This window comes from Podarcis vaucheri (assembly GCF_965113315.1).
Source record: "Podarcis vaucheri genome assembly, chromosome: 17".
In the NCBI taxonomy this organism is placed as follows: domain Eukaryota; kingdom Metazoa; phylum Chordata; class Lepidosauria; order Squamata; family Lacertidae; genus Podarcis; species Podarcis vaucheri.
Window position 1 is genome coordinate 11,925,333 of NC_138755.1, and position 23,259 is coordinate 11,948,591.

General features: G+C 45.8%; 1 protein-coding gene across 2 annotated transcripts in view; it reads right to left on the reverse strand.

Annotated features, from left to right (window-relative positions):
• A2ML1 (alpha-2-macroglobulin like 1) overlaps window positions 1-23,259 on the reverse strand; it is a 52,431-nt gene that overhangs the window by 3,815 nt on the left and 25,357 nt on the right. The window contains exons 19-32 of one of the 2 annotated variants that reach the window (XM_082204550.1): window positions 21,693-21,921; window positions 20,626-20,752; window positions 17,664-17,785; window positions 16,478-16,529; window positions 15,279-15,362; window positions 12,675-12,851; window positions 11,630-11,711; window positions 11,241-11,397; window positions 9,476-9,550; window positions 6,832-6,994; window positions 4,564-4,778; window positions 2,903-3,118; window positions 1,994-2,121; window positions 921-1,011 (exon numbers count right to left, since the gene is read on the reverse strand). In XM_082204550.1, coding sequence (XP_082060676.1) covers window positions 921-1,011; window positions 1,994-2,121; window positions 2,903-3,118; window positions 4,564-4,778; window positions 6,832-6,994; window positions 9,476-9,550; window positions 11,241-11,397; window positions 11,630-11,711; window positions 12,675-12,851; window positions 15,279-15,362; window positions 16,478-16,529; window positions 17,664-17,785; window positions 20,626-20,752; window positions 21,693-21,921 — 1,918 coding nt within the window. The remainder of the gene's footprint in view (window positions 1-920; window positions 1,012-1,993; window positions 2,122-2,902; window positions 3,119-4,563; window positions 4,779-6,831; window positions 6,995-9,475; window positions 9,551-11,240; window positions 11,398-11,629; window positions 11,712-12,674; window positions 12,852-15,278; window positions 15,363-16,477; window positions 16,530-17,663; window positions 17,786-20,625; window positions 20,753-21,692; window positions 21,922-23,259) is intronic. The other variant, XM_082204551.1, reaches the window with a different exon arrangement.

Sequence of the window (23,259 nt, forward strand, 5' to 3'; positions counted from 1 at the left end):
AACTGCATCGCAAAATTCAGATGTGCAAATTTTGAAGAACAGCTGATAATGGAGTTCCTAAGAAGGGTAGAGTTTGCAGCTGCAACGGTGTCAATAGAAGACATAACTCATGTACTCCTTGAATGACCTTTTAAAAATGACCTTAGAAACAATCACATCCACCCATTGTTAAGATTGCAGAAGGGAAGGATGTCTCTTGCAAATACCTGTTTTTTGTCGTCTGATTTAGAGAATAATATATATTTTAGAACATCCAATTTTCTTGCCAAGGCTTTACAAATTCATGTAATAAAATTTAAAGGGGGAATGGGAAATCATTTATCCGGTAAAGGTCAGGGAGTAGAAATGTAAACCACTATTAGTAGCAGCATTCTTCTTATTATTTTTATATCTGTAATGGCTGCTCGCTAAACACAATAAATTGAACTGAAGAATAGCTGCCTTCCGGTCCACATATTTTTTTGGGGAAAGTGGATATTTAATAGGATTTGATTTTGAATGTGTACTGAATAAAATTTCTCCTTCATCCCCAGACAAGAGGTACCGGTAGTTAAAAAGGTAAAGGGACCCCTGACCATTAGATCCAGTCGTGACCGACTCTGGGGTTGCGGCACTCATCTTCCTTTATTGACCGAGGGAGCCAGCGTTTGTCCGCAGAGAGCTTCCAGGTCATGTGGCTAGCATGTCTAAGCCGCTTCTGGTGAACCAGAGCAGCGCACGGAAACACCGTTTACCTTCCTGCCGGAGCGGTACCTATTTATCTACTTGCACTTCGTGCTTTCGAACTGCTAGGTTGGCAGGAGCAGGGACCGAGCAACGGGAGCTCACCCCGTCGCGGGGATTCGAACCGCCGACCTTCTGATCGGCAAGTCCTAGGCTCAGTGGTTTAACCCACAGCGCCACATGCAAAATTGACTTACATCATGGTTAGTTCCCTGGACAGGATGGAATCCAGACAACATCTTCACCTCTATCATGGCCATGTTGGAGGTGCCACGGCTGCCCACATAACTGTCAAGAGAAAAGGGAGAGTTGCACATAAGCCATTTCAAGTCCCAGCCACCAACTTCCCCACTGCACTGTTGACTCCTAGGGCACTTCCAGGCTGTCACTATTTTCAGGTGGGATTCAGTCCCTGGAACATGAGGGAGAACACTGCTGATGTGTGTGCAGCATCTACTCTTGGGTTTTCTTCTTTGAATAGACTTGCAGTAGAGTTTCCTTTTTTAATTGAGTATCTTTATTATTTACAAAAATTTACACTGGTTGAATACAAATAACACAATCCTTTCCTCTTCCAGCCTTCCGGCCAGAGACCTAATGCTGACTCACGCTCATTTGCACACTGACACTTTTACACTGACTCTTATTGATCACATGCCCTTAATAAAGGCACCTGTTGCTGGATAGATTCTTCGGTTGCCTAGCAACCTGTTCAAGACCAATTCTTTGAGTCTTTTTAGAGTAGTCCAACAAACGCTTCCCTTGACGCAGTGTCATCTATCCTTCCCGCAAGCAAATTAGAACGGGTGCTCATTAAATAGCCTAATCTATCTACAAACAAATCAGGCTGAATGTTCAATAAACAGGTCCTTCTAGAAGTGTCCTTACTCAAGATCCCCCCCCCCCCACTCTCTCTAGCAATCTGCAGAAAAACCAACTGACATTTCTTACAATTCAGTGGTATTATTATTATTTTAAAGATTATACTGCTCTTCACCCATAGATGGCAGGGTGATTCACAACATAAAATTGCAAGAAGATATGAATGAAAGATAATGAAAATAACAAAACAAACCAATAATCCCCCTCCCACAACACATTTAAAAGGCCACCGAATGTTAATCAGACCAAGGCCTGGTTTGATTACAACCCAACCAAGATTTCTAGCTAAACAATACTCAATTTGAAGTGGAACTGATCATTACCAGCTGAACAAGTCTACATTCAGGGATAGGCATACATGAATTTTGGCAGGCTCGCTGCCTCTCACCTTGCACTGATGTGAAGGGTCAGGAAGCGAGGGGCTGCCACTTGTTCACATCCTTTCCCTACTGCTTTCACATCCAGGGTGAAGGTGTCTTCGTTCTTCGAGGGAGGGATATTGTATCGCAAGACTGCCTGATATGGGACAGGCACCAAAAACACAACAGTTGCAGAGTTGCATAACGATAACATGCAGTCTGGCTGGAGCTCTCAAAAGCTCACACCTTTTAGGAATGTTTTAGTGTCCTTGCATCTACCAGTTACTCATTTCCACCCCTCAGTCCATTGGATAAATGCTTTTTGGATACCGTGAAATCCTTTATGATCTCAGGCAAGGGTGTCTCTCAGTTCCCTTAAATAAGAAACCAGCATCTTTGCAAAGTTTTCTAATCAATGTGCGCTCATGTTTGAAAATTTATTCTGTTTTTACCTACCTCTATTTTTACTATGTTTGTAGTTTTGAGTATACTGCATTAGGCACACATAGAAATAAGAAAATTCCTTCCAGTAGCACCTTAGAGACCAACTAAGTTTGTTATTGGTATGAGCTTTCATGTGCATGCACACTTCTTCAGATTCACTGAAACCGAAGTCACCAGACCCTTATATATAGTGAGACGGTGGGGAGGGGTATTACTCAGAAGGGTGGTGGGAATGGGTGACTGGCTGATAGGTGTGGTAAACCTGTTGACGACTGTTAACGACTGCAATCGGTCTTACAGGAAAAAACAAGGGGTGAGATGGCTAAAGATAGCTTTATCGTGTATAATGAGATAAGAATCCAATGCCTCTATTCAGATCAGGTCTCTCCATGGTTTTAAGTTTGGTAATAAGTTGCAATTCAGCAACTTCTCTTTCCAGTCTATTTCTGGAGGACCAATTGCAGCCTTGCCTTCCTTGAAGAATCATCACTCACCTGGACATATCCACAGCCTTTGCCAGAGGCTTGCATGGCGTACTCCCCAGGTATATCTGGGAGGGTAGCCTGCTGCAGAACCAACCGATTGGTGTCGTCCACGTGGAATGACTGCTGGAAGGTCTTGTCAGATTTCACCGTTATCAATAGGTCTTCAGATCTAGTGTATGTGACTGCTCCATATTTGGCGAGGGCTTGGAGTGCAACCACTGTGTCCTGGGAAAGGAGAACAGTTGCAGTGTAGTAATAATAATAATTTATTTATACCCTGCCCAGCTGGCTGGGTTTCCAACAAAATATTAAAAATACATTAAAACACCAGTTATTAAAAACATCAATCATTAAAAACTTCCTTAAACAGGGCTGCCTTCAGATGTCTTCTAAAAGTCAGGTAGTTGTTTATTTCCTTGACATCTGATAGGAGGGTGTTCCACAGGGTGGGCGCCACTACCGAGAAGGCCCTCTGTCTGGTTCCCTGTAACCTCACTTCTCACAGTGAGGGAACCACCAGAAGGCCCTCAGTGCTAGACCTCAGTGTCCTGGTTGAACTATGAGGGTGGAGACGCTCCTTCAGGTATGCTGGACCAAGGCCGTTTAGGGCTTTAAACACTCTGAATTGTGCTCAGAAACGTAGTGGGAGCCAATGTAGGTCTTTCAGGACTGGCATTATGTAGTCTTGGCAGCCACTTCAAGCCACCAGTCTATCTGCCGCATTCTGGATTAATTGTAGTTTCCGGGTCACCTTCAAAGGCAGCCCCATGTAGAGCATATTGCAATAGTTCAAGTGGGAGATAACCAGAGCATGCACCACTCTGGTGAGACAGTCCGCGGGCAGGTAGGGTCTCAGTGGACTACCTTGAGAGAGCATTGCCTTGAGAGAGCAAGACTGGGTCTATCCACCCAGCTTTATCACCCTGCAGTAGGGCCAGCCTCTCAGGAACACTGGCATTTTCTTAAAATGTATCCTGCAGAGGGATCATTTCTGCAGTGGATCTGGAAACACCTCACTGGAGAACTCACTGGGGAAAGGGCTCAGGGGGAAAGAGTTCTGCCCCTAGTCCTAATGCCACTGCTTTAATCTGCTGCTCTATTGTGAACTGCCCTCGGATCTTCAGACAGTGTACAAATTTTATAAATAACAATAATTATCTTTCAGTCTAACCTCCCTACCTAGCAGGGCTGTTGGAAATGGGATGAACTGCCACCTCGTTGGAGGATAGATGGACTTAAACTGTCATAAGAAAACCCTGAGTCTTTTGGAAGAGGGAATTTTGGCAGGTGCGGCTTGTTGTTAAGATGAGGAAAATGTTTTCATTTCTGTCCAATTTTCCTCTGTTACATCGGGTCACCTACACTGCCTGGATAGCTCAGTTGGTTAGAACATGGTGCTGATCACACCAAGGTTGCAGGTTCGATCCCCGCACGGGGCAGCTTCATATGGGGTTGGACTGGATGATCCTCAGGGTCAATTTCATGATCCACTGTGACTCCCCACTTCAGTCCAAATGGGGTGGGTGGGAAGCAGCAATGTAACTTTAAAGAACCCAACTGATGTGGGTCTAGAATTTAGTTTATGGGCTTATAAGATTCTGAGGCAGCCAGATGTGGTGGGGAAGTCACAGTGGATATACAGGCTCCAGCCGTGAGAGAGGAAACATTACCTGAGTTGAGGCAAAGCCTCCATAGGCATTCTGCTGCTTCGCCAGCCAGGCCACAATGTCTGTGGCCTTCTTGATATCCTCTTTGCTGACGTTTTGGGGCGAAAGCCTAGCCAGAAGCACATATGCTGTCAGCTCCACACTCACAGACTCAGGCTGGGACCAAGGATTCTCGGTGGATGCTGGGGCAGTCCTGGGGCTCCAATAGATCTGCCCTCCTACCAAAGAAAAGTGAAACTTGTATGTTTGGAAGAGCCAATCTGAGGTTGGTGAAATGGGTTTTGGGTTAAGGGCGAGCTCATGGCCTGTAGTTGCTCCTGTGAACATGCACTGACACTGGGAAGCTGCGCTCAGGAATGGAATTTGTACCCACTCCTCATGCTAGGATTAATCCAGGGAAAACTCTTAATATTTTATTTTATTGAATTTTATTTTACTGAATCTTATTGAATATGTTAGTCGCTTTATTTTGCCCAGGGCAATCCAAGGCAGCTTAAAACCAGCCAGCCAGCCAAACCACCAAGCAACCCACATAGATACATTAAAATCAAGAGGAAAAAGAAATACCGTATTTTTTGCTCTATAAGACTCACTTTTTCCCTCCTAAAAAGTAAGGGGAAATGTGTGTGCGTCTTATGGAGCGAAGGCAGGCTGCGCAGCTATCCCAGAAGCCAGAACAGCAAGAGGGATTGCTGCTTTCACTGCACAGCGATCCCTCTTGCTGTTCTGGCTTCTGAGATTCAGAATTTTTTCTTTCTTGTTTTCCTCCTCCAAAAAACTAGGTGCATCTTGTGGTCTGGTGCGTCTTATAGTGCGAAAAATACGGTATATTTAAAACATCCCACCCACTTCTCAAAGGCCACAGATAGCTTAAGGCCAAAGACCTGGTTGTAGAGGAAAGCTTTTGCTTGGCACCTAAAGATATGTAGTAAAGGCGTCAGGTAAGCCTTTCAGGGGAGAACATCCCACAAGTGGAGAGCCAAGAAAGAAAAGGCCTGTTCTCCTCTCCAGACATCGCATGAAGGAGGCACACAAAGAAGGTTTAAAGATGATGATCACAGGCTCCAGGTCAGTTCACATGGGGAGAGGTAGTCCTTGAGGTAATGTGGTCTTGAGCCAGGATTGGGTTATATGCTCAAACCGTCTTGCCAAGGGCAGCAGCAGAGGAAGCTGCTCATGCGCCTGGGGCACCACGCCCAGGGGTGAGGCGAGCCACCCATAGGGGTGGGGTGAGGGTGGGGCGCACTGCAGGGCCTCCAGAGTCTGCCTGCCTCCTCCCAATCAGCCGCCCTACAGACGAGGGGGAGGCAGTGGGCGGACCGTTTGGGGCAGCATGGAGCCTGTGCGTGCCCAAGCCACTGCGTCTCTCCCAGGAGAGACACATGGCTCTGGTGCGCTGCAGGCCCCACGGTGAGTGCCACTTGGCATTTTGTCACCCCCCCTCAGTGGTGACACCCAGGGCGAAACGCACCCACCGCACCCCCCTTCCTCCACCCCTGGCTAGCAAGCTGGTTGCTGAATTCTGTATCAGCTGAAGTTTCCGAACCGCCTTCAGAGGCAGCCCCCCCCCTCACTGACCGGGCTGAAAGATGGAGGTGGAGACACTCCTTAAGGTATAGTGGGCCAAGGCCATTTAGGTCAGTGCTTTGAATTGTGCTCGGAATTAACAGGCTTATTTAATGCACTGTAAACAAAGTACAGTCATACCTCAGGTTACAGACGCTTCAGGATGCATTCTTTCGGGTTACGGACATGCCAAAACCCGGAAGTACCAGAACAGTTACTTCCGGGTTTCGGTGGTTGTGCATGCATAGAAGTGCTAAATTGCACATGCGCAGAAGCGGCGAATTGCAACCCGCGCGTGCGCAGATGCGCCACTGCGGTTGCGAACGCTGTGGGTTGCGAACGTGCCTCCCACACAGATCACGTTGGCAACCCAAGCATCCACTGTATCTAGCCGGTGGACAGAACACACTTTACTTAATATGTACTTAATATCAAGACAGTGATACACAATATGTGATTCACCCAGGGATTTTTTTCAGTTCTTGCGAGTTCTGGCACCTCTCAGGTGGGCGCTGTTGCCATTATAAGAGTACAAGGGAGGTGTTCATATTGAGTTCTGGCACCTCTTTTTCTATAAAAATAGGACTGGACTCACCCCTACACATACACAATCTGAAATAGTGCATCGTACGAATTGTGCATTGGATTTCAATCTGAAGACAAACTATTAGACCATGATTGTTGACATCATATTCTCCTCAGTACCTGACTTGATGGCTTGCTGGTCTAGCTTGGTAAGCAACATTTGTCTCATGGCTACATCTCCAGCTAATGTGAAGACATATGCCAACAATCCCTGCACATAAATATCTGTCGTGTCCGAGACAGTCGTTTTGAGATAGTCCAAGCCATTCTTCACTACTGGATCCTGGAAGAGAAAGAAACAAGTAGCAGGGCAAAGTGTTAAGAAGACCTGTCCTTGTAGCAGTGATTGAATATGATTGTGGGCCACTGGAAAGGCAAAATACACTAGGCATGTTCACACCAGCTATTTCCTTAGGACAAAGTTGAATCCGCCGCACTGCACCAAACCCCAAGGGCAGTCACTAGTTAGAGCTCCACTTCCTTGTCTTGTCCATACTTCCGCTTCTCCCGGAACAAAAGTCAATGGGCAGAATTACCAATTGACATTTGTCCAGCAGTAAGCAGCATGTTTCCCCAGGGGAAGCAGGAGGACAAACAAAGCGCCACTTGGAACCGTGCTTTCTAAGCACAAAACAAGAAGAAGTGTGGACAAGCCCTCAGCTGTGATTGCAGGCAGCAAGGTGAGTTCTTCATTTAAAGGGAAGGCTTATCAACGCTTTCCTTTCCTTTGTGCTTTCCAGTCATGTTCCATGCTTTACAACTCTTTGTTTGAACACTCTCCCCCCCCACCCCCCGCTTCAGAGCTTTCCTTGTGAAAATCCGCTCTTTGCTGCTGAATGGGAGCAAATGGCAATCAGCCGAAAACCCAAATTGCTGTTTGTTATGCTTCAGCTTTAAAGAGTGGACCTGTGCCCTGGAAAGGTGTGGACAAGCGTGGGGTGGCACTTCCCTGGGGCGATGTCTGATCATTGCCTTAGCTTTTTATGAGAAAGAGCAAGTCCAAATGTCAAGTCTGGAAACTCAATATTCCCATTTTGTTACGTGTATCTAGTCAAAGGAGACTTCAGGGACGTGACTGCATCCAATGATCTTGAAAGCAGTGTTTTGTTTTGTTTTGCTTTGTTTTTGTCTCGGCCGACTGTCAATTTGCCATGCATTTGAATAGACTGTTTACTCTATGGCAGGTACGTCCAACTGGCAAGAGACTGCGATCTGCTCCCAGTATAAAAAAACTGAAAGTGATTTAGCCATTGTAATTGGAGGGAGGAGGAGCATGCGTGGGGTGGGTTGCCCCAAGTTGTTGAGCTTTTTGGGGGGAGGGTTACTCAGAGTACTTAACCTTCTTTTGGGGGGGCAGGGTTCTTTACCTTTTAATTTTAGGGGAGGATGCAAAAGATTGATCATCAGCCTGACTAGTACTTCCACTTGGAAGCGTCACGCTTACTTGCACTTCCTGCCGAACACAGCTTCCTGTGCTGCTGCCATGGCAGCAGAGAGATCTTGCATGGGGGGGTGAAGGCATTCCTTTGACAATTTATTTAATCCCACTGTCAACCAGGAACACCCCCGATTAACCAGGAACACCCCGGGGAGCAACCTGTCGATCGCAGTCGACCAGTTGAACATGTCTGCTCTAAGGCATCCAAGGAAGCGAAACATTCAGCTCTTAGCCACTGCAAGCAAACTAACACCCTGCCGGTCAGGATTAAAACAGCAAAACAGCAAGGTCGCTCTCCCACCCCCTCCTGGACCCACTGTATTTCAAGTTGCATTTGCGCTTACTGTACACACACCAGAGAGGGGCTGGGGGTGTCTTTTCCTAATGCACACTACCCAGACTTGTCAACTCCAAAAGAAATGGGGGGGGGCTGATGTCATGCACAACAACACAATGTCATATTGGGGCATCACACACAATGTCACGATTTCATCTGTGGCACCCAGACGCTGGACATGGCCCATGATACATGGACTCAGTCTGACCCTTATGTTTCCCTTCCCTTATGGTTTTGATATATGGGCTACTTTTAAAATGAGGCTGCATTTTAAATTGCATTCTAACCTGCATTTTAAATCGGTTCCCTCCCCCCATTATGTTTTTACTGTAATTTTACTGGTGTTAGCTGCCCTGAGTCCGGCTCTGGCCGGGGAGGGCAGGGTATAAATAAAAATTATTATTATTATTATTAGAGACATCTGGGTGTCATGCGCCAGCTCATCTTCCATGGCTGGCGTCTCCTCCTCCTCCTCACGCCGCAGCCATGGCAGGAGGAAGAGGAAGAGGAGGAGAAAGAGCCGACACATTTTTGGCCCGCACAAGCATGCAAAGTCCAGGCATCATGTGTGACAGTGTCACATCGAGGCATCCCACTCAGACAAACATTGAGGGGGCCCAGCCCCTGCTAACAAATATGGGGGGGGGAGCAAGCTCAAAGGACCTCAGCTCCTAGGAGTTGGTGCCCCTGACACTGCCTCATTTGTTTCCCAGCCCTTACAAGCAATGGAGCTCATATTCAAGGATGCCGTCAGCTGTGCATGCACAATGGCCGCCTCAAATGTGCATGTCTCAGCTAAGACACAACTTGCATTTTCAAATTGTACGGGCGCTGGTTTGAGGGGAAAAGCATCAGACAAGAGTATGTCTCAAGAATCTACAGGATACATATGGATTGCAGCTAATGTCATGTGCACTTGGCTTCAATCACCAGTGGTGGGACTGAGCAAATGGTCATGCGCACATGGCCCGAGACTGAACAACACTCACCTCAAGTGGCTTTTTGGCCTCCAGGAGCGCACCAATGATATAAGCAGTAAGAGAGATCACATTATTTACACCTCCCTGTGAAGCACATGGCAAAAGAGGGAAAGATGGAACGAGACCGTGAGATGATTTTTGCATGAAGGGCAAAAATGAAACAGCAATTAACATGGATGCTAAGGTCTTTCAGGAGTCAGTAGGGACAGCAGTATTTATAGTGCTCAACCTAGTCTAGTACAATATGCTGTCCTTAGGCAAAGGACTTGAGAGAGAGAGAGAGAGAGGCCTGTGGCAAGGAGGAGTGACAACCACACCGCAAGGTTAAATGTTTGCTACAATGGAAGGGCACCTTGGTAAGTGAAGTCTGCCCCTCACAGAGACCCTTGGGGTAACAGGGTCCTTGCTGGAGTGGGAGACAATTTGTTGTACTATACAGTTATTGACTCACACTTGTATGCATTAATGAGTTAACCTCAGCCCAGAGCTCAGGTTGCAAGTGGGTGTGGCTTAGAAGGCGCTCAGTCGGCTTTGCTCCCAACCCCTCTTCTCAAACCTTTTTTCTTCCTGCTTCTTAGAACAAGCAAGAAGCAATGTGTCCTTGGCTCCCTGCATGTGATCTGAATCTCTCTAAAAGGAGATTTCATAGCCTGCATCTTGCTACCTCAGAGATTACATGATCCTTGGAACCTTTTCCATCTTCATTTTACTGCCAATGGATGGAGACTTGTCTGCTGTAACATCTGGAAACTCTGTGAGTTAACTATTCACTTATTTGCAAAGCTAAGTGTCTGTGATTTATTCTAGCCTAAGTTTTTTTGTGTGGGGAACATTAGTTTAAAGGTGGCTGAGGGCAGATACAAATCTAAACAAGTTTCAATGTGCTTGGAGCAATCATCATTATGTTTAACTCTGCTACGGGAGAGGAATCTCTCTTCTACACACCTCTCTCTAAAAGAGATTGCTCCCTATCTAGCCATTTCTGTGGATCCAGTTTCTTCTTCCCCCCTGTGCAAATTAACAGAGGTATTGCTTCATTAGCTTGCATTAACTCCTGAGGGATGCACATACATGGGATTTTAAAAAAAAGACATGATACACATGACCTACTGCATTTTTTATTGCATTTAGCAGCAGCATGTACCACAATACAAGGGTGATCTGGCATTGTATTCTACACAGTGTGTGCTGTGAGCAGCAACTGTGATTGTGAAAAAGAATTGTACAGAGGTACCTCGGGTTACATATGCTTCAGGTTACATACACCAGGTTACAGACTCCGCTAACCCAGAAATAGTGCTTCAGGTTAAGAACTTTGCTTCATGATAAGAACAGAAATCGTGCTCCGGCGGCGCGGCGGCAGCAGGAGGCCCCATTAGCTAAAGTGGTGCTTCAGGTTAAGAACAGTTTCAGGTTAAGAACAGACCTCCGGAACGAATTAAGTACTTAACCTGTTAAATTGTGGGCGAACATATCAGACGACACAGCGATTCTTCAAACAGCTCTTCTTTATTCTGAGGTCAGAACTGAACTGAAGGGCTCAGTCAGCCTGCTTATATAGAGCTCCAGTACCTTGTTACTGTAACAACTTTCTAAAACTATCCAATCACTGAACGTCACTTTTGATCCTTCATTTGCATAACTATCTACAGTATCCCCCTGCTGGCCCAGGGTGAGAACTTCAGTACATAACATAACCCGAGGTACCACTGTACATTGATGTCTGGCAAATGAAAGCACTTTCATTAAAGACTGCACCTTTCTGAACTCTTACCTTCATTGTTCTGTGGAAGAGTTTCCCCACATTGGCAAAGGAGCCATCGGGCTGCTGGTTACTTGCCAACCACCGCAAAGCAGCCTGGATATCCTCATCGTCTATGAAGGTATATTCCTCAGCTTTGCTGAAAACCTTGATCACAAAAGCTGTCAGCCTTGAGGAGAGATGGAGAAAGCAAATAATGGCTGGGTTGTTTTCAAAGGTTACTGATTCAGGGTTGTTTATCCCCATTCACAAATGTGACTGCCTCCAGCTGCCTCAAGTTTTCCTGCCCTCTTATACAAGTTTAATTTACAACTTCCATCATATCTGACCACTGGACATGGTGGTTAGGGCTGATGGGAGTTGTATGGGGTCTCTTCCAGCTCTACAGTTCTATGACTCACCACGTATTGCCTTGCCCATCACTCTCTCCAAATGCACTATAAGAACCATCCCTGTGTTTGTACTGAAGTTGTCTCTGGTACCCTTGGGGGGGGAGAAAAAGAAAACTGAGGATCGGAGGGTGAAAGACTTTGGACATCTGCGCAACACACAACACACACCCAGCCCCACAATTGTTATATAGGCCCATTGATGCAAAACTCTGAGCTTGCACCATGAGCTTCCTGCGCAGCATAACTCTTTCCATGGTTCATTTTACATATCATAAATCCCTGCATATTTTACAAAAACTATACCATTCAGTATACCATTATTGCATCTATCAAAGCTTATTTACACAGGTGAATTTATCTTGATGCTGCCAGTGTTTCCAGCTGTATTTATTTCCCATATATTCAATAAACATTTTCCAGTCTTCTTTAAACGTATGTTTTTCTTGTTCTCTTATTTTTTATTATTTTTTTAATTAAATTTTAATATATAAATTATAAAATGCACCACAAAACTTATCACTTATACAATCTTTTTGGACTTCCATCAGCACCTCTGATGATCCACCGTTTTAACCACTTCTTATGCATTTCTTAACTTTATATTGCCTTTACATCTCTTAACGAATCATCTTCCCCCTTGTCCTTTTTTTACAATACTTCTAATAATACTCCTCACAAAACTTCTTGCACCCCTACAAATGTCATCTGTTCTTCACAATTACTTTTCAAATACTCTGTAAATTTACTCCAGTCTTTCGTGAATTTCTGGTCTCGCCGGTTTCGAATCCTTCCTGTTAGTTTATCTAATTTTGCATAGTCCATTAACTTCATCTTCCTTCTTGTTCTCTTATTTTATATGTTAATTCTGCAAGCTGTGCATATTCTGTCAAGTTGCCACTCTTCTTTGTTTTGGGACCTCTCTCATTTTCCATTTGGGGGCTAACATAACATGGGCTACAGTAGTGGCATACACAAATAACCTTTTTTTGACACCTGGGAATTTCAGTCTGAATTATCCCCAACAGAAAGGACTCTAGAGAAGCAAATGACAGACCTGACTGCAGGTAGCCCAGCGCTTTTGTCTTCAGCTCCTCATCCATCTGTCCTGTGTTTTCCAAGTACTGCAGCACGTAGATGATGGGGGCAAACAACACCATGTTTTGCTCCCCGCAACCACTGGGCATCTGAACCAGTTTGTCCAAGTTCTGCAGTGCCGTCCCCATGATATCACCTGGCCAGATGTGAATACAAAGTTACCCTCTTTCCAACTGGTTGAGCGTTGCTCCGCCCCCCTTGATCACATGACACAAAAGACCAACCCTATCCCAGAATTTGATCCAAATGCCCCCTCCACATCACCAACGGCATGCACCCAACTCGGGGTCCTTTGCTTCCATTGCCACACTATTGCCACATTCACAGACCCTGTACTGTAAGTAAAGGTAAAGGAACCCCTGACCATTAGGTCCGGTCGTGGCTGACTCTGGGGTTGCGGAGCTCATCTCGCTTTATTGGCTGAGGGAGCCGGCACACAGCTTCCGGGTCATGTGGCCAGCATGACTAAGCCGCTTCTGGCGAACCAGAGCAGCGCACGGAAACGCCGTTTACCTTCCCGCTGGAGCGGTACCTATTTATCTACTTGCACTTTGACGTGCTTTCGAACTGCTAGGTTGGCAGGAGCAGGGACCGATCAACGGGAGCTCACCCCATTGCGGGGATTCAAACCGCCAACCTTCTGATCGGCAAGCCCTAGGCTCTGCGATTTAACCCACAGCGCCACCCGCGTCGCTTACCCTGTACTGTATTCCTGTATAAAGGGCACTTTTACTGAAGCTTTCACAAATGAAAAGAATCCCCTTGCAAAAGGAAGTGGAAATGCTCATGATGTTCAAGAGCAGGATAGGTGGAACTCTGATCCCGTCGCCCAGGCAACGAGACCAAAGTTTCATGAAACCAAAAGCAAAGGGCCATAGCTCAGTGGTAGAGTATTTGCTCTGCAGGCAGAGGGTTCCAGGTTCCAGGTTCGATCCCTGCCATTCCCAGGTTGTATTGAGAGAGAACCTGGCCTGAAACCCCTGAAAGCAGTGTACACAGTGCTGAGCTAGATGGACTGTTTGTCCAATTCGGTGTAAGTCGGCATCCTATGTGCCTATTCGGCACATTGTGGCAAAAGAGGGAGCATCAGCCCAGTAGCCGTCAGCAGTCAGGATAGATTCCCTCCCCTCACATTCATAGCAAGGGCAAAACAATTGTACACCCTCCAACATTGCTCCAATGAAAACTGGGACGTCCCAAGGAAAAGGGGGACATTATGGGATCAAATCAGAAACCGGGATGTCTTCTGTAAATCTGGGATTGTCCCTGGAAAATAGGGTCTGCAACTGATTGTGTTTATCTGCAGTGATGGCCCTCACATAACCAGCTCAGTTTGATTGCATTGCAATACAAGATTTTCTGTTTACAGTGTAATCCCTCATTAGCTGGGATCATGTAGCTGGGGAGAAGCTCTATCAAACCTTCTTTCTTTGAACTTTTAAACACTTCAAGCTGCTTAGAGCAGCTCTGTGGTCACGCAGAGGGGATTCCCTTTTGAAATGCTCCCAGGAAGTGATTGAATGGCACAACACCATGGCTACTAAGCTTGGAAAATGTACAAAAATGGATTCCCAGAGAGCTTTGCAAAGCACATTAGGTGCAGTTCAGATAAACGCTCTCTAATTAAATAGGCTTTTTCTCTCTCCCTGGGCTGGCTAATACGCAGCTCACAGCATCCTTGTATGAAAGGAAGATGGCTGCCATATGTGCCTGGGGGCAGCCATCTTTTTGCCCTATGAAATATACTCGGAGTTGAGAGTGGATTTCATGCTCTTTATTCTGCTCATAGTTGTGAGGAGGAATGGAAGTTCCCCCACAATGTCTGCTTTATATACATTATTTACACAATGGGCCCCACGTGATTGGCTAATTCCGGGATTCTCCTGTAGGCCAGTCAGGTTGCAGATTCACTTCCACCTGGAGCTGGATTGGGTGGCTGCTGTGGACCAATCAGACTGCTGCATTCTGAATCCTATTCAACTCAGTACATAACACCCTACAAGTCTGCAGGAAGGGATGATGATGATGACGATAATAATAATAATAATAATAATAATAATAATAATAATATGTTCCACCATTCACCACCACATTCCTGGGATTCATGTGGCTGGCCCCGCCCCTGTGGGTGGCTGGCCCCGCCCCTGGACGCAGGACACGCACGCCGCCCCGGGCACTTGATCGGCTTGCTCTGCTGCTGAATGGAAGGCAGCACCTTGTACAGACAAGAGCAGGGCCCTGCCACCAAGGTTGAGTCTTCGTTCTTCAGCAGCCAATTTCCTAACTGAATGAAGCCTGTGAACAAGTTTTTCTTGGGCTTACCATACAACTACATGCAACACTTGGCTGTTGAAGAAAGAAGTTCTGATGGCAGAGCCAGGGCTGACAGTGTGTGGCTCTGATCCAGTCTCTACTCAATTATGCCTTGCACACGAGGAATGTGTGCACAGGGGCTACAGACTCATTGCGCCTCTTCTCAGTATCTCCTTATGTCTACCACATTTGTTCATGTATGTATACACCTGCTGAAAACTTAGCGCGCAGAACCAGCTCAATTTCTTACCAAGAACAGACACCTGGGCCCTGGCAGAATCTGGCACGACATCCTCAGGAAGCTCCAAGGAGAATGAATCTGAAGCAGAACCTCCTGACAATGAGATGAATACGTGGTTAATTTGAGGGTAACAGAGGTGTACACAGAAAGCTCTGCAAGTGAAGCCAAATTCGGCCACAATGGAATTCCTCACCGCCCCCAGTCCTCATGCCTGCTCTTCCATTGGCAACAGTGGGGCCTTTCCTCTCATTCTGCTTAGCAGGGATGAAAGGTAAAGGGACCCCTGACCATTAGGTCCAGTTGTGACCGACTCTGGGGTTGCGGCGCTCATCTCGCTTTATTGGCCGAGGGAGCCAGCGTACAGCTTCCGGGTCATGTGGCCAGCATGACTAAGCCGCTTCTGGCGAACCAGAGCAGCGCACGGAAACGCCGTTTACCTTCCCGCCGGAGTGGTACCTATTTATCTACTTGCACTTTGATGTCCTTTGAACTGCTAGGTTGGCAGGAGCAGGGACCGAACAACGGGAGCTCACCCCGTTGTGGGGATTTGAACAGCTGACCTTCTGATCGGCAAGTCCTAGGCTCTGTGGTTTAACCAATAGTGCCACCCGCGTCCCTTAGCAGGGATAGGCAGGAACAATTCAGAGCTGGGGGTAAGGCTGCAGCAGGGCAAAGCTTCTCCCCCACCCCGCCCCATGTCATTGTCCTGTTCCAGCTCAGTCCTTGCCCTCGCACCAGCGATTTGGTGTTTTGTTTTGTTTCCTAATCAGGGAAAACCCACTACAGTGGTACCTCAGGTTAAGTACTTAATTCGTTCCGGAGGTCCGTTCTTAACCTGAAACTGTTCTTACCCTGAAGTACCACTTTAGCTAATGGGGCCTCCTGCTGCCGCTGCGCCGGCGGAGCCCGATTTCTGTTCTTATCCTGAAGCAAAGTTCTTAACCTGAAGCACTATTTCTGGCTTAGTGGAGTGTGTAACCTGAAGCATATGTAACCTGAAGCGTATGTAACCCGAGGTACCATTGTACTTAGTGATAGATCAGAAAAAGTGGTGATTCAAGGGAAACCTGAATTGCCAATTGAGTGCTAAAGAGCAGTCCCCCCCCCCACACGTGTGGATAAGGCCTAAGTGGTGGTGCATGCAGCTTGCCTTTCATCCTGAAACCTCTTTTTGGCGCTTAGGTTAAAAGGTGTTAGGTGCTACTGACCTTCAGGGCACAACAGAGAGCTATGAGCTTTCTCAGCCAGGACGCCCTCAGGCTGCCAGGGATGGGGAGAGAGAAAAAAATCAGTTTTCAAACCATCAACATATTCACATAGCCTTCAGATTTAAACACCTGGTGTGTTTCATGGGGGGGGGGGACGCGTCTCAAAAGTCTCTCCCTTCACCCTTGTCATTCAGAAGCAGCAGAGTAATATGTGCTCCTCTGAAGGTGTTAGTCCCAGACACCTTGTGGAAGAAGGTGGAAGAATGTCAGCCAGTGGAAAGCAGCAATAAAAAGATGGTATTCTTTTTGCTAGCAGTTGAGAAGGAAATGGACAGAAGCTTCTCTGATGCTTCTGTAGCCAAGTTCTGCTCGTGAGCTGACAATAAAGATATTCACTTCTGAGTGTGTACAGTCCTTCTCCAGGGAATCCCAGGAAAAGGCTCTTTCCTGAAATTAGGGGCCATTCCAAAAATAATAATTGCTTTCCCTCTTTTACATCTCTTGCTGAACATTCAGAACATGTCCTCCTTCTCACAAGAACAGGTGAGGTACAGGTAGTCATGAATACTAGTCTAATATATTATACACACACACACACACATATATACATACACACAGTGTATTATATATACTGAATACTAGTCTTTCCACAGGGCCTGCAAGACAAAGCTGTTCGCCTGGCCTTCGGTTCCGACTCAGTCTGACCCTTATGTTTCCCTCCCCTTATGGTTTTGATGAGGCTGCATTTTAAATTGCATTTTAACCTGTATTTTAAATTGGGTTTTTTTCTTTTTCTTTTCCCTATTATGTTTTTACTGTAATTTTACTGTGGTTAGCCACCCTGAGCCTGGCTCTGGCTGGGGAGGGTGGGGTATAAATAAATTTTTTTTTTTTTTTTATTATTATTATTATTATTATTATTATTATTATTATTAGGTCATGTCCCACTTCTCATACTTCAAGTAGCCTCATGTTGGGGGAATCACAGAATCGTAGAAATGGAAGGGACCCTGAGGAACATCTAGTCCAACCCCCTGCAATGTAGGAATATGCAGCTCTCCCATATGGGGATTGAACCTTCAACCTTGGCGTTATCAGCACCATGCTCTAACCAGGTGAGCTATCCATATAGTCACGGGGAGGGGGATTTGCAGAGGTAGGAAGAAATGCTGTATTATAGACTCACCCGGACAAGGAGAGACTTGATCAAGGTATCACTTCGGCCCTTTTCTGGCACGGCGGTCTGCTCACCACCACAGAGTTTCTCACTTTTGAGTGCCATTGTGGTGACAGTGAAGTTCATCACACCTGACGGCAAATGACAGAAAATGCGTTCATCCCTGCAAAAACACGCTGTTTCAGAAATCAGGAACAATTTCTATAAGGTCCCCTCCTCCCTGTCTGATCTCCTTGATAATTCCTAATGAGCCCAGCTCATAATTGCTGATAGGTGATAGACTGCTTCAAGAGGCTTCCCTCTGTGGAGTAATTTTATTAATATAAAATATAAAATAAAAAGTGTGGAAAGTGTGGATAAGCTGTCAGATGGCTTTCTCAGAGGCTTCTGGTTGGCTACTGTGGAAAGAGAACATGGGACCTAGATAGGTTTTTGGTCTGATCCAGAGGGCTTTGTCTTACAGTCTGTGATAAATAATAATAATAATAATAATAATAATAATAATAATAATAATAATAATAATAAAGAGTGGTAACTCGGGTTAAGTACTTAATTTGTTCCGGAGGTCTGTTCTTAACCTGAAACTGTTCTTATCCTGAAGCAAAGTTCTTAACCTGAGGTACTATTTCTGGGTTAGCAGAGTCTGTAACCTGACGCGTATGTAACCTGAAGCGTATGTAACCCAAGGTACCACTGTAATACAGTGGAACCTCGGGTTATGTACCGTCCTCCTTATGAACACGTTGGGTAACAAGCTCTGCTAACCCGGAAGTAGATGCTCCTGGTTGCAAACTTTGCCCTGGGATGTGAGCGGAAGTCGCGTGCCGGCGACACAGCAGCAGTGGGAGGCCCCATTTGCAAAAGCGCGCCTCATGTTAAGAATGGTTTTGGGTTAAGAACGGACCTCCAGAAGGAATTAAGTTCATAACCGGAGGTACCACTGTAATTTATTATTTATACCCCGCCCACCTGGCTGGCTTTCCCCAGCCACTCTGGGCGGCTTCTGACAAAATATTAAAAATACATTAAAACACCAGTCATTAAAAACTTCCCTAAACAGGGCTGCCTTCAGATGTCTTCTAAAAGTCAGGCAGTTGTTTATTTCCTTGACATCTGATGGGAGGGCGTTCCACAGGGCGGGTGCCACTACTGAGAAGGCCCTCTGCCCGGTTCCCTGTAACCTCACTTCTTGCAGTGAGGGAACCGCCAGAAGGCCCTGAGAGCTGCCAGCATTCTGGATTAGTTGTCGTTTCCCAGTCAACACCAGATCACTTGCTACCAGCAAGGTATTGCTTCTCAATGGAAGCAGGCTTATCGTGGAAGCAGGGGAAGAATTGTTGTCGTTTTTATTTTGATTATGTATTTTGTGGTTTTATATTCTGATTTTATTCTGTGAACTGCCCTGAGACCTTGCGGGTATAGGGCACTAAATAAATTCAATAAATAAATAATAACACTATCCACACTGTAGCCCAAGAAGATGGGGGTAATTTCAGATTTCAGAAGACAGAGAGGCAAATAACTCCACTTCTGCTTCACTTCAAAATTAAATGGCAAAAAGAAATACGGGGCATTTTTTTAAAAAATTATACATTGTGACTTTTAAAAAATTTGTAGTAATTATATAAATGTTACCAACACACATGAAATAGGCGCACACTTCTGAAAAAATGGGATTTATTCCCTGTGAAGTGCCTGCCTATTGCGTAAGCGGCCCAGTGATTATAACATTAGTCATATAGGGCCAATCCATCTAGAGTCAGACATGATTCAGTCCTACTGAAGTCAATGAAACTACAAGCTAAAATTCCTTTGGTTTCAGGGAGACAGAAGTTGTGATGACCAACGTCATCTGGAAAAGGGTCTCAGAGAGAGAGGAGAGTATAAGAGACTTTCCCTCAACCTGTTCTTGGTTATACCATGCCAGGAAAACCCTCTATCAAAATAAGACTGACAGAACCAGACCCCTAGGTGGAATCTACACACATATAAAAAACACTGTGAAACTTTTTTTAAAAAAAAAAAGTTTTGAAAGATACATTGACTGTTGCATAGCTCACTGTTGCCATTTAGTGTCACCTTTGTATATTGCACTTTACAATACATTTAAAACGTTTTGCTTGCAGCTGTATAGCTGAGTCCCAGCTGCTCTACACAACAGGAATCTGGGAATCAGCTACATTGGTCAAGACAAAGCATTTTACATGTGTTATAACACTGTGACACCAGATGGAGCTATGGAGTCCCATTTTCTGCCAACAGGATTTCCCTGTATGAAGTTTGCAACGTGTTTAACTGAATCGCCTCTTTGATGCGTCTAGATTAAGCCCTGGTTGGGCTTGGCCATTACAACCCAGTTGCAAAGTAGTTGTCATCTCACACTGATTGTTGAGGGATTTGTCCTGTTCCCCCATTCAGTACTTTTGTTGTGCCACTGGGCGAGAGGCACAGAACATCAACAAACACAGTTGTATCCTGGATCCCAGAAGTGAGTGTTCTGACTGAACCCAAACATCTGATGGGGCTTCCAATTGGCTCCCGATTGGCTGCAGGAGCTTCCTGCAGCTAATCAGAAGCCGCACTTTGGTTTCCGAAAGTTTTGGAAGTGGAATGGACTTCCAGAATGGATTCCATTCGACTTCCAAGTTACAACTGTTAGAATCAAGGAGGAAGTCCCCAATTGCAACAAACTATTAACACCCAGAAACCCAGGTGCTATTGTAGCTGAGCTGATTCTTCATCCCCCTCCTCCAGCATCAGATTTTGCAAAGGAGTTCTAGATAAGGGATGCAGGAATTCTGAGTTCCAGAATGTAGCCTAGTGACAGATGCACAGATGGAATGGCTCAGACTGTGGGAAGGGATAATGGTTGCCATACAGAAAGGAGATGGGGATATTGCTTAAGGTGGAACTCCATTATGACCAGGTACATTCATCTTCTCTCTGCCCATCTCTCCTTAGGCCACCTCACCCAGTTTAGAGGCCTTCACATTCCAGGAGTAAGTCTTCGCTTCACCAGCACATAAGCAACTTGTGTATTCACAGTCCTTGCACGGCTGCACCTGATAATCTTCAGACTTGGACAGGATAACCTGGACCTATGCAAAAGTAAGGAAAGGAAAGAGGGAAGGACGTTTTACTCCGGATTCTGCTCACGGCTGGATTATAATGGTGCAATTGGAGCAAGTTTACCAGGGCACATGCCTGCAATACCCAAGACCCTAAACAGAATGACTTCAGCTTGTACAATGCGACTTAACACCCTCTTCCCCTCTCCGCCCCCACCCTCCACAAATCAGATCCAGAGGATCAGGAGAACCCCCAAGAACAGGTTTAGGGCGCCCTGAAATGATGTTTGTTATCTCAGTGATTTTGATATTGGGACAGAACACAGGATAGTGAGAGAAGGTTTTATTTTCGTTTTAAAACTCAACAATTAGGAGAAATATTGATTCTGTGCTTTTCTTTACTATTTAACCCGTGAAAGCAAAGGAATCAAAATTTGATGCCAATAACACAAGCACTAACTCCCTCTTTGCAGCGGTCTTATACATCATATTTTGAGAGTCATGTGAGCTACTGTAGGTTAGGTTGAGAGTTCTGGTAGCTGGCTGAAGGAGGTGAGCAAAATCAATAAGTTAAGTGAGTTTAAAATGTGGAATTCCAAATACTCAGAATATTTTTTGAAGTCCACAACAGCTTATACCATAATATATTTATGTGTGTGTGTATATACATTGTATCTATTAGCATTTTTATAATTTGTTCGTTCATTCGTTAGCTTTTTGGTTTAGATGAAAACGATACCTGTATCTAGTTTTGCTTTGTTAATATTTTTTTTTTATAAATCCCAAAACAGCTATCAAAATTGGTAAATAGTATGTCTGGGCTACTGTAAACTCTTGCACATCCCTTGCCCTCCCTCCTATCACTGAGGCACCTGGTCAACCCTCTGACTTAAAAGAGGCGATACACCTGCTCTACTTAACAAGGAATTGAATTCTTAGAGCATGGGGAGTTAGTGAAGATCTTCCTTACCCACATGCAATGTTTCAAATAATTGAAGACGGTGGCGATCATTGGAAATGACTCTCCACGAACCACGGAATAGGGAAGGGTGACGTCCACAAAGAAAGGCTTAAAGACCGTCAGCCTTGCCGGCGGGGAAATACCCAACCCACTGCTTTGGGAGGCGCAGAACATACTGACTTTCCATTCAGTGATGGTGTCCGGAACTGTGAGCGCCACTGACTTCTCACCTGAAGGACTAAAAAGAATGTGGGAAGTGAGGGCAGGAGATGGCAGTTTGCCTTGCAAAAGGGAGATTTCTCCCCGCCCCCCCCCCCGCCCCAACAGAGGTTGTGCATTTCAAAAGTGCATGCCCACGTTTGGTTAATACCGTATTGGCCCAAATATAAGCCACACCTTCAAAATTGGAGGGGGGGGGAGGAAAAAAAGAAAAAAAGACCTGAATATAAGCCATTCCATTCCTCGCTGCTCCTGGCTGCATGCTTGGGGGGGGGGGAGCCATTCTGCATTGCCAGCGGCCTTTCCCCTTCCTCGCACTCTCTCCCCCCCTTCCCGGCCTTGGGGGAGAGGATGGGGGACTATGCGTGGGGCGCCGCCATTTTGTTGCGCTCCTGGCATTGTTTGCCCTGCGCTCCTGGCGGCATACTGTAAGGTCATAAATATAAGCCGTACTTTAACTTTTCAAGGTTGGAATTTGGGGGGAAAGTGAGGCTTATATTCCAGCCAATACGGTATGTATTTATCTATCTGTTTGTTTGCTTGCTTTTTACTGTTGACATGTTTGGGGAATAGTGTAAGACGTGTCAACTTATTTGCATTATTGTTTGCATAATTGAAACAAACAAAAACATGATTGTCCAAAGGAAAAACTAAATTGCTTCTTCCATGCTGACCCCTGACCATCAGGTCCAGTTGTGACCAACTCTGGGGTTGTGGCGCTCATCTCGCTTTATTGGTCGAGGGAGCCGGCGTACCGCTTCTGGGTCATGTGGCCAGCATGACTAAGCCGCTTCTGGTGAACCAGAGTGGTGCATGGAAACGCCCATTTACCTTCCCGCTGGAGGGGTACCTATTTATCTACTTGCACTCGGACTTGCTTTCAAACTGCTAGATTGGCAGGAGCAGGGATTTGAACCGCCAACCTTCTGATCGGCAAGTCCTAGGCTGAAGCCTCCTCATTTCACCACTCTGGGGGGTTGAAGAAAAGCAGCTGGGCACATGGTCAAAGTCCATGTAATTTGGCCCTTAGATGAACACGACCAGAGATCGCATAAGGCCTTTTGATGCTTGAGGCAAATAATGGCACCTGTCATTCAGGAAGGTCAAATATAATGATAAATTGAATCGGTGACAATGCACTTCCTTTTTGGGGTATCCCAAAACCTGCCACCTTGTAATGTACCACCTCCCTTTACCTGGTAGGGCTGGCCTTGACAAATTATGGGTAACCTCACAGGTGGGAGGTGGACACTGATATGGTGGCAACCCCTGTCCACCCCAGGTATACCTATTTGGAAGTACCAGCTGTACTGACTTTTTGGTTCCAGGCAAATACGTTTTTCTTTGCACTGAATGT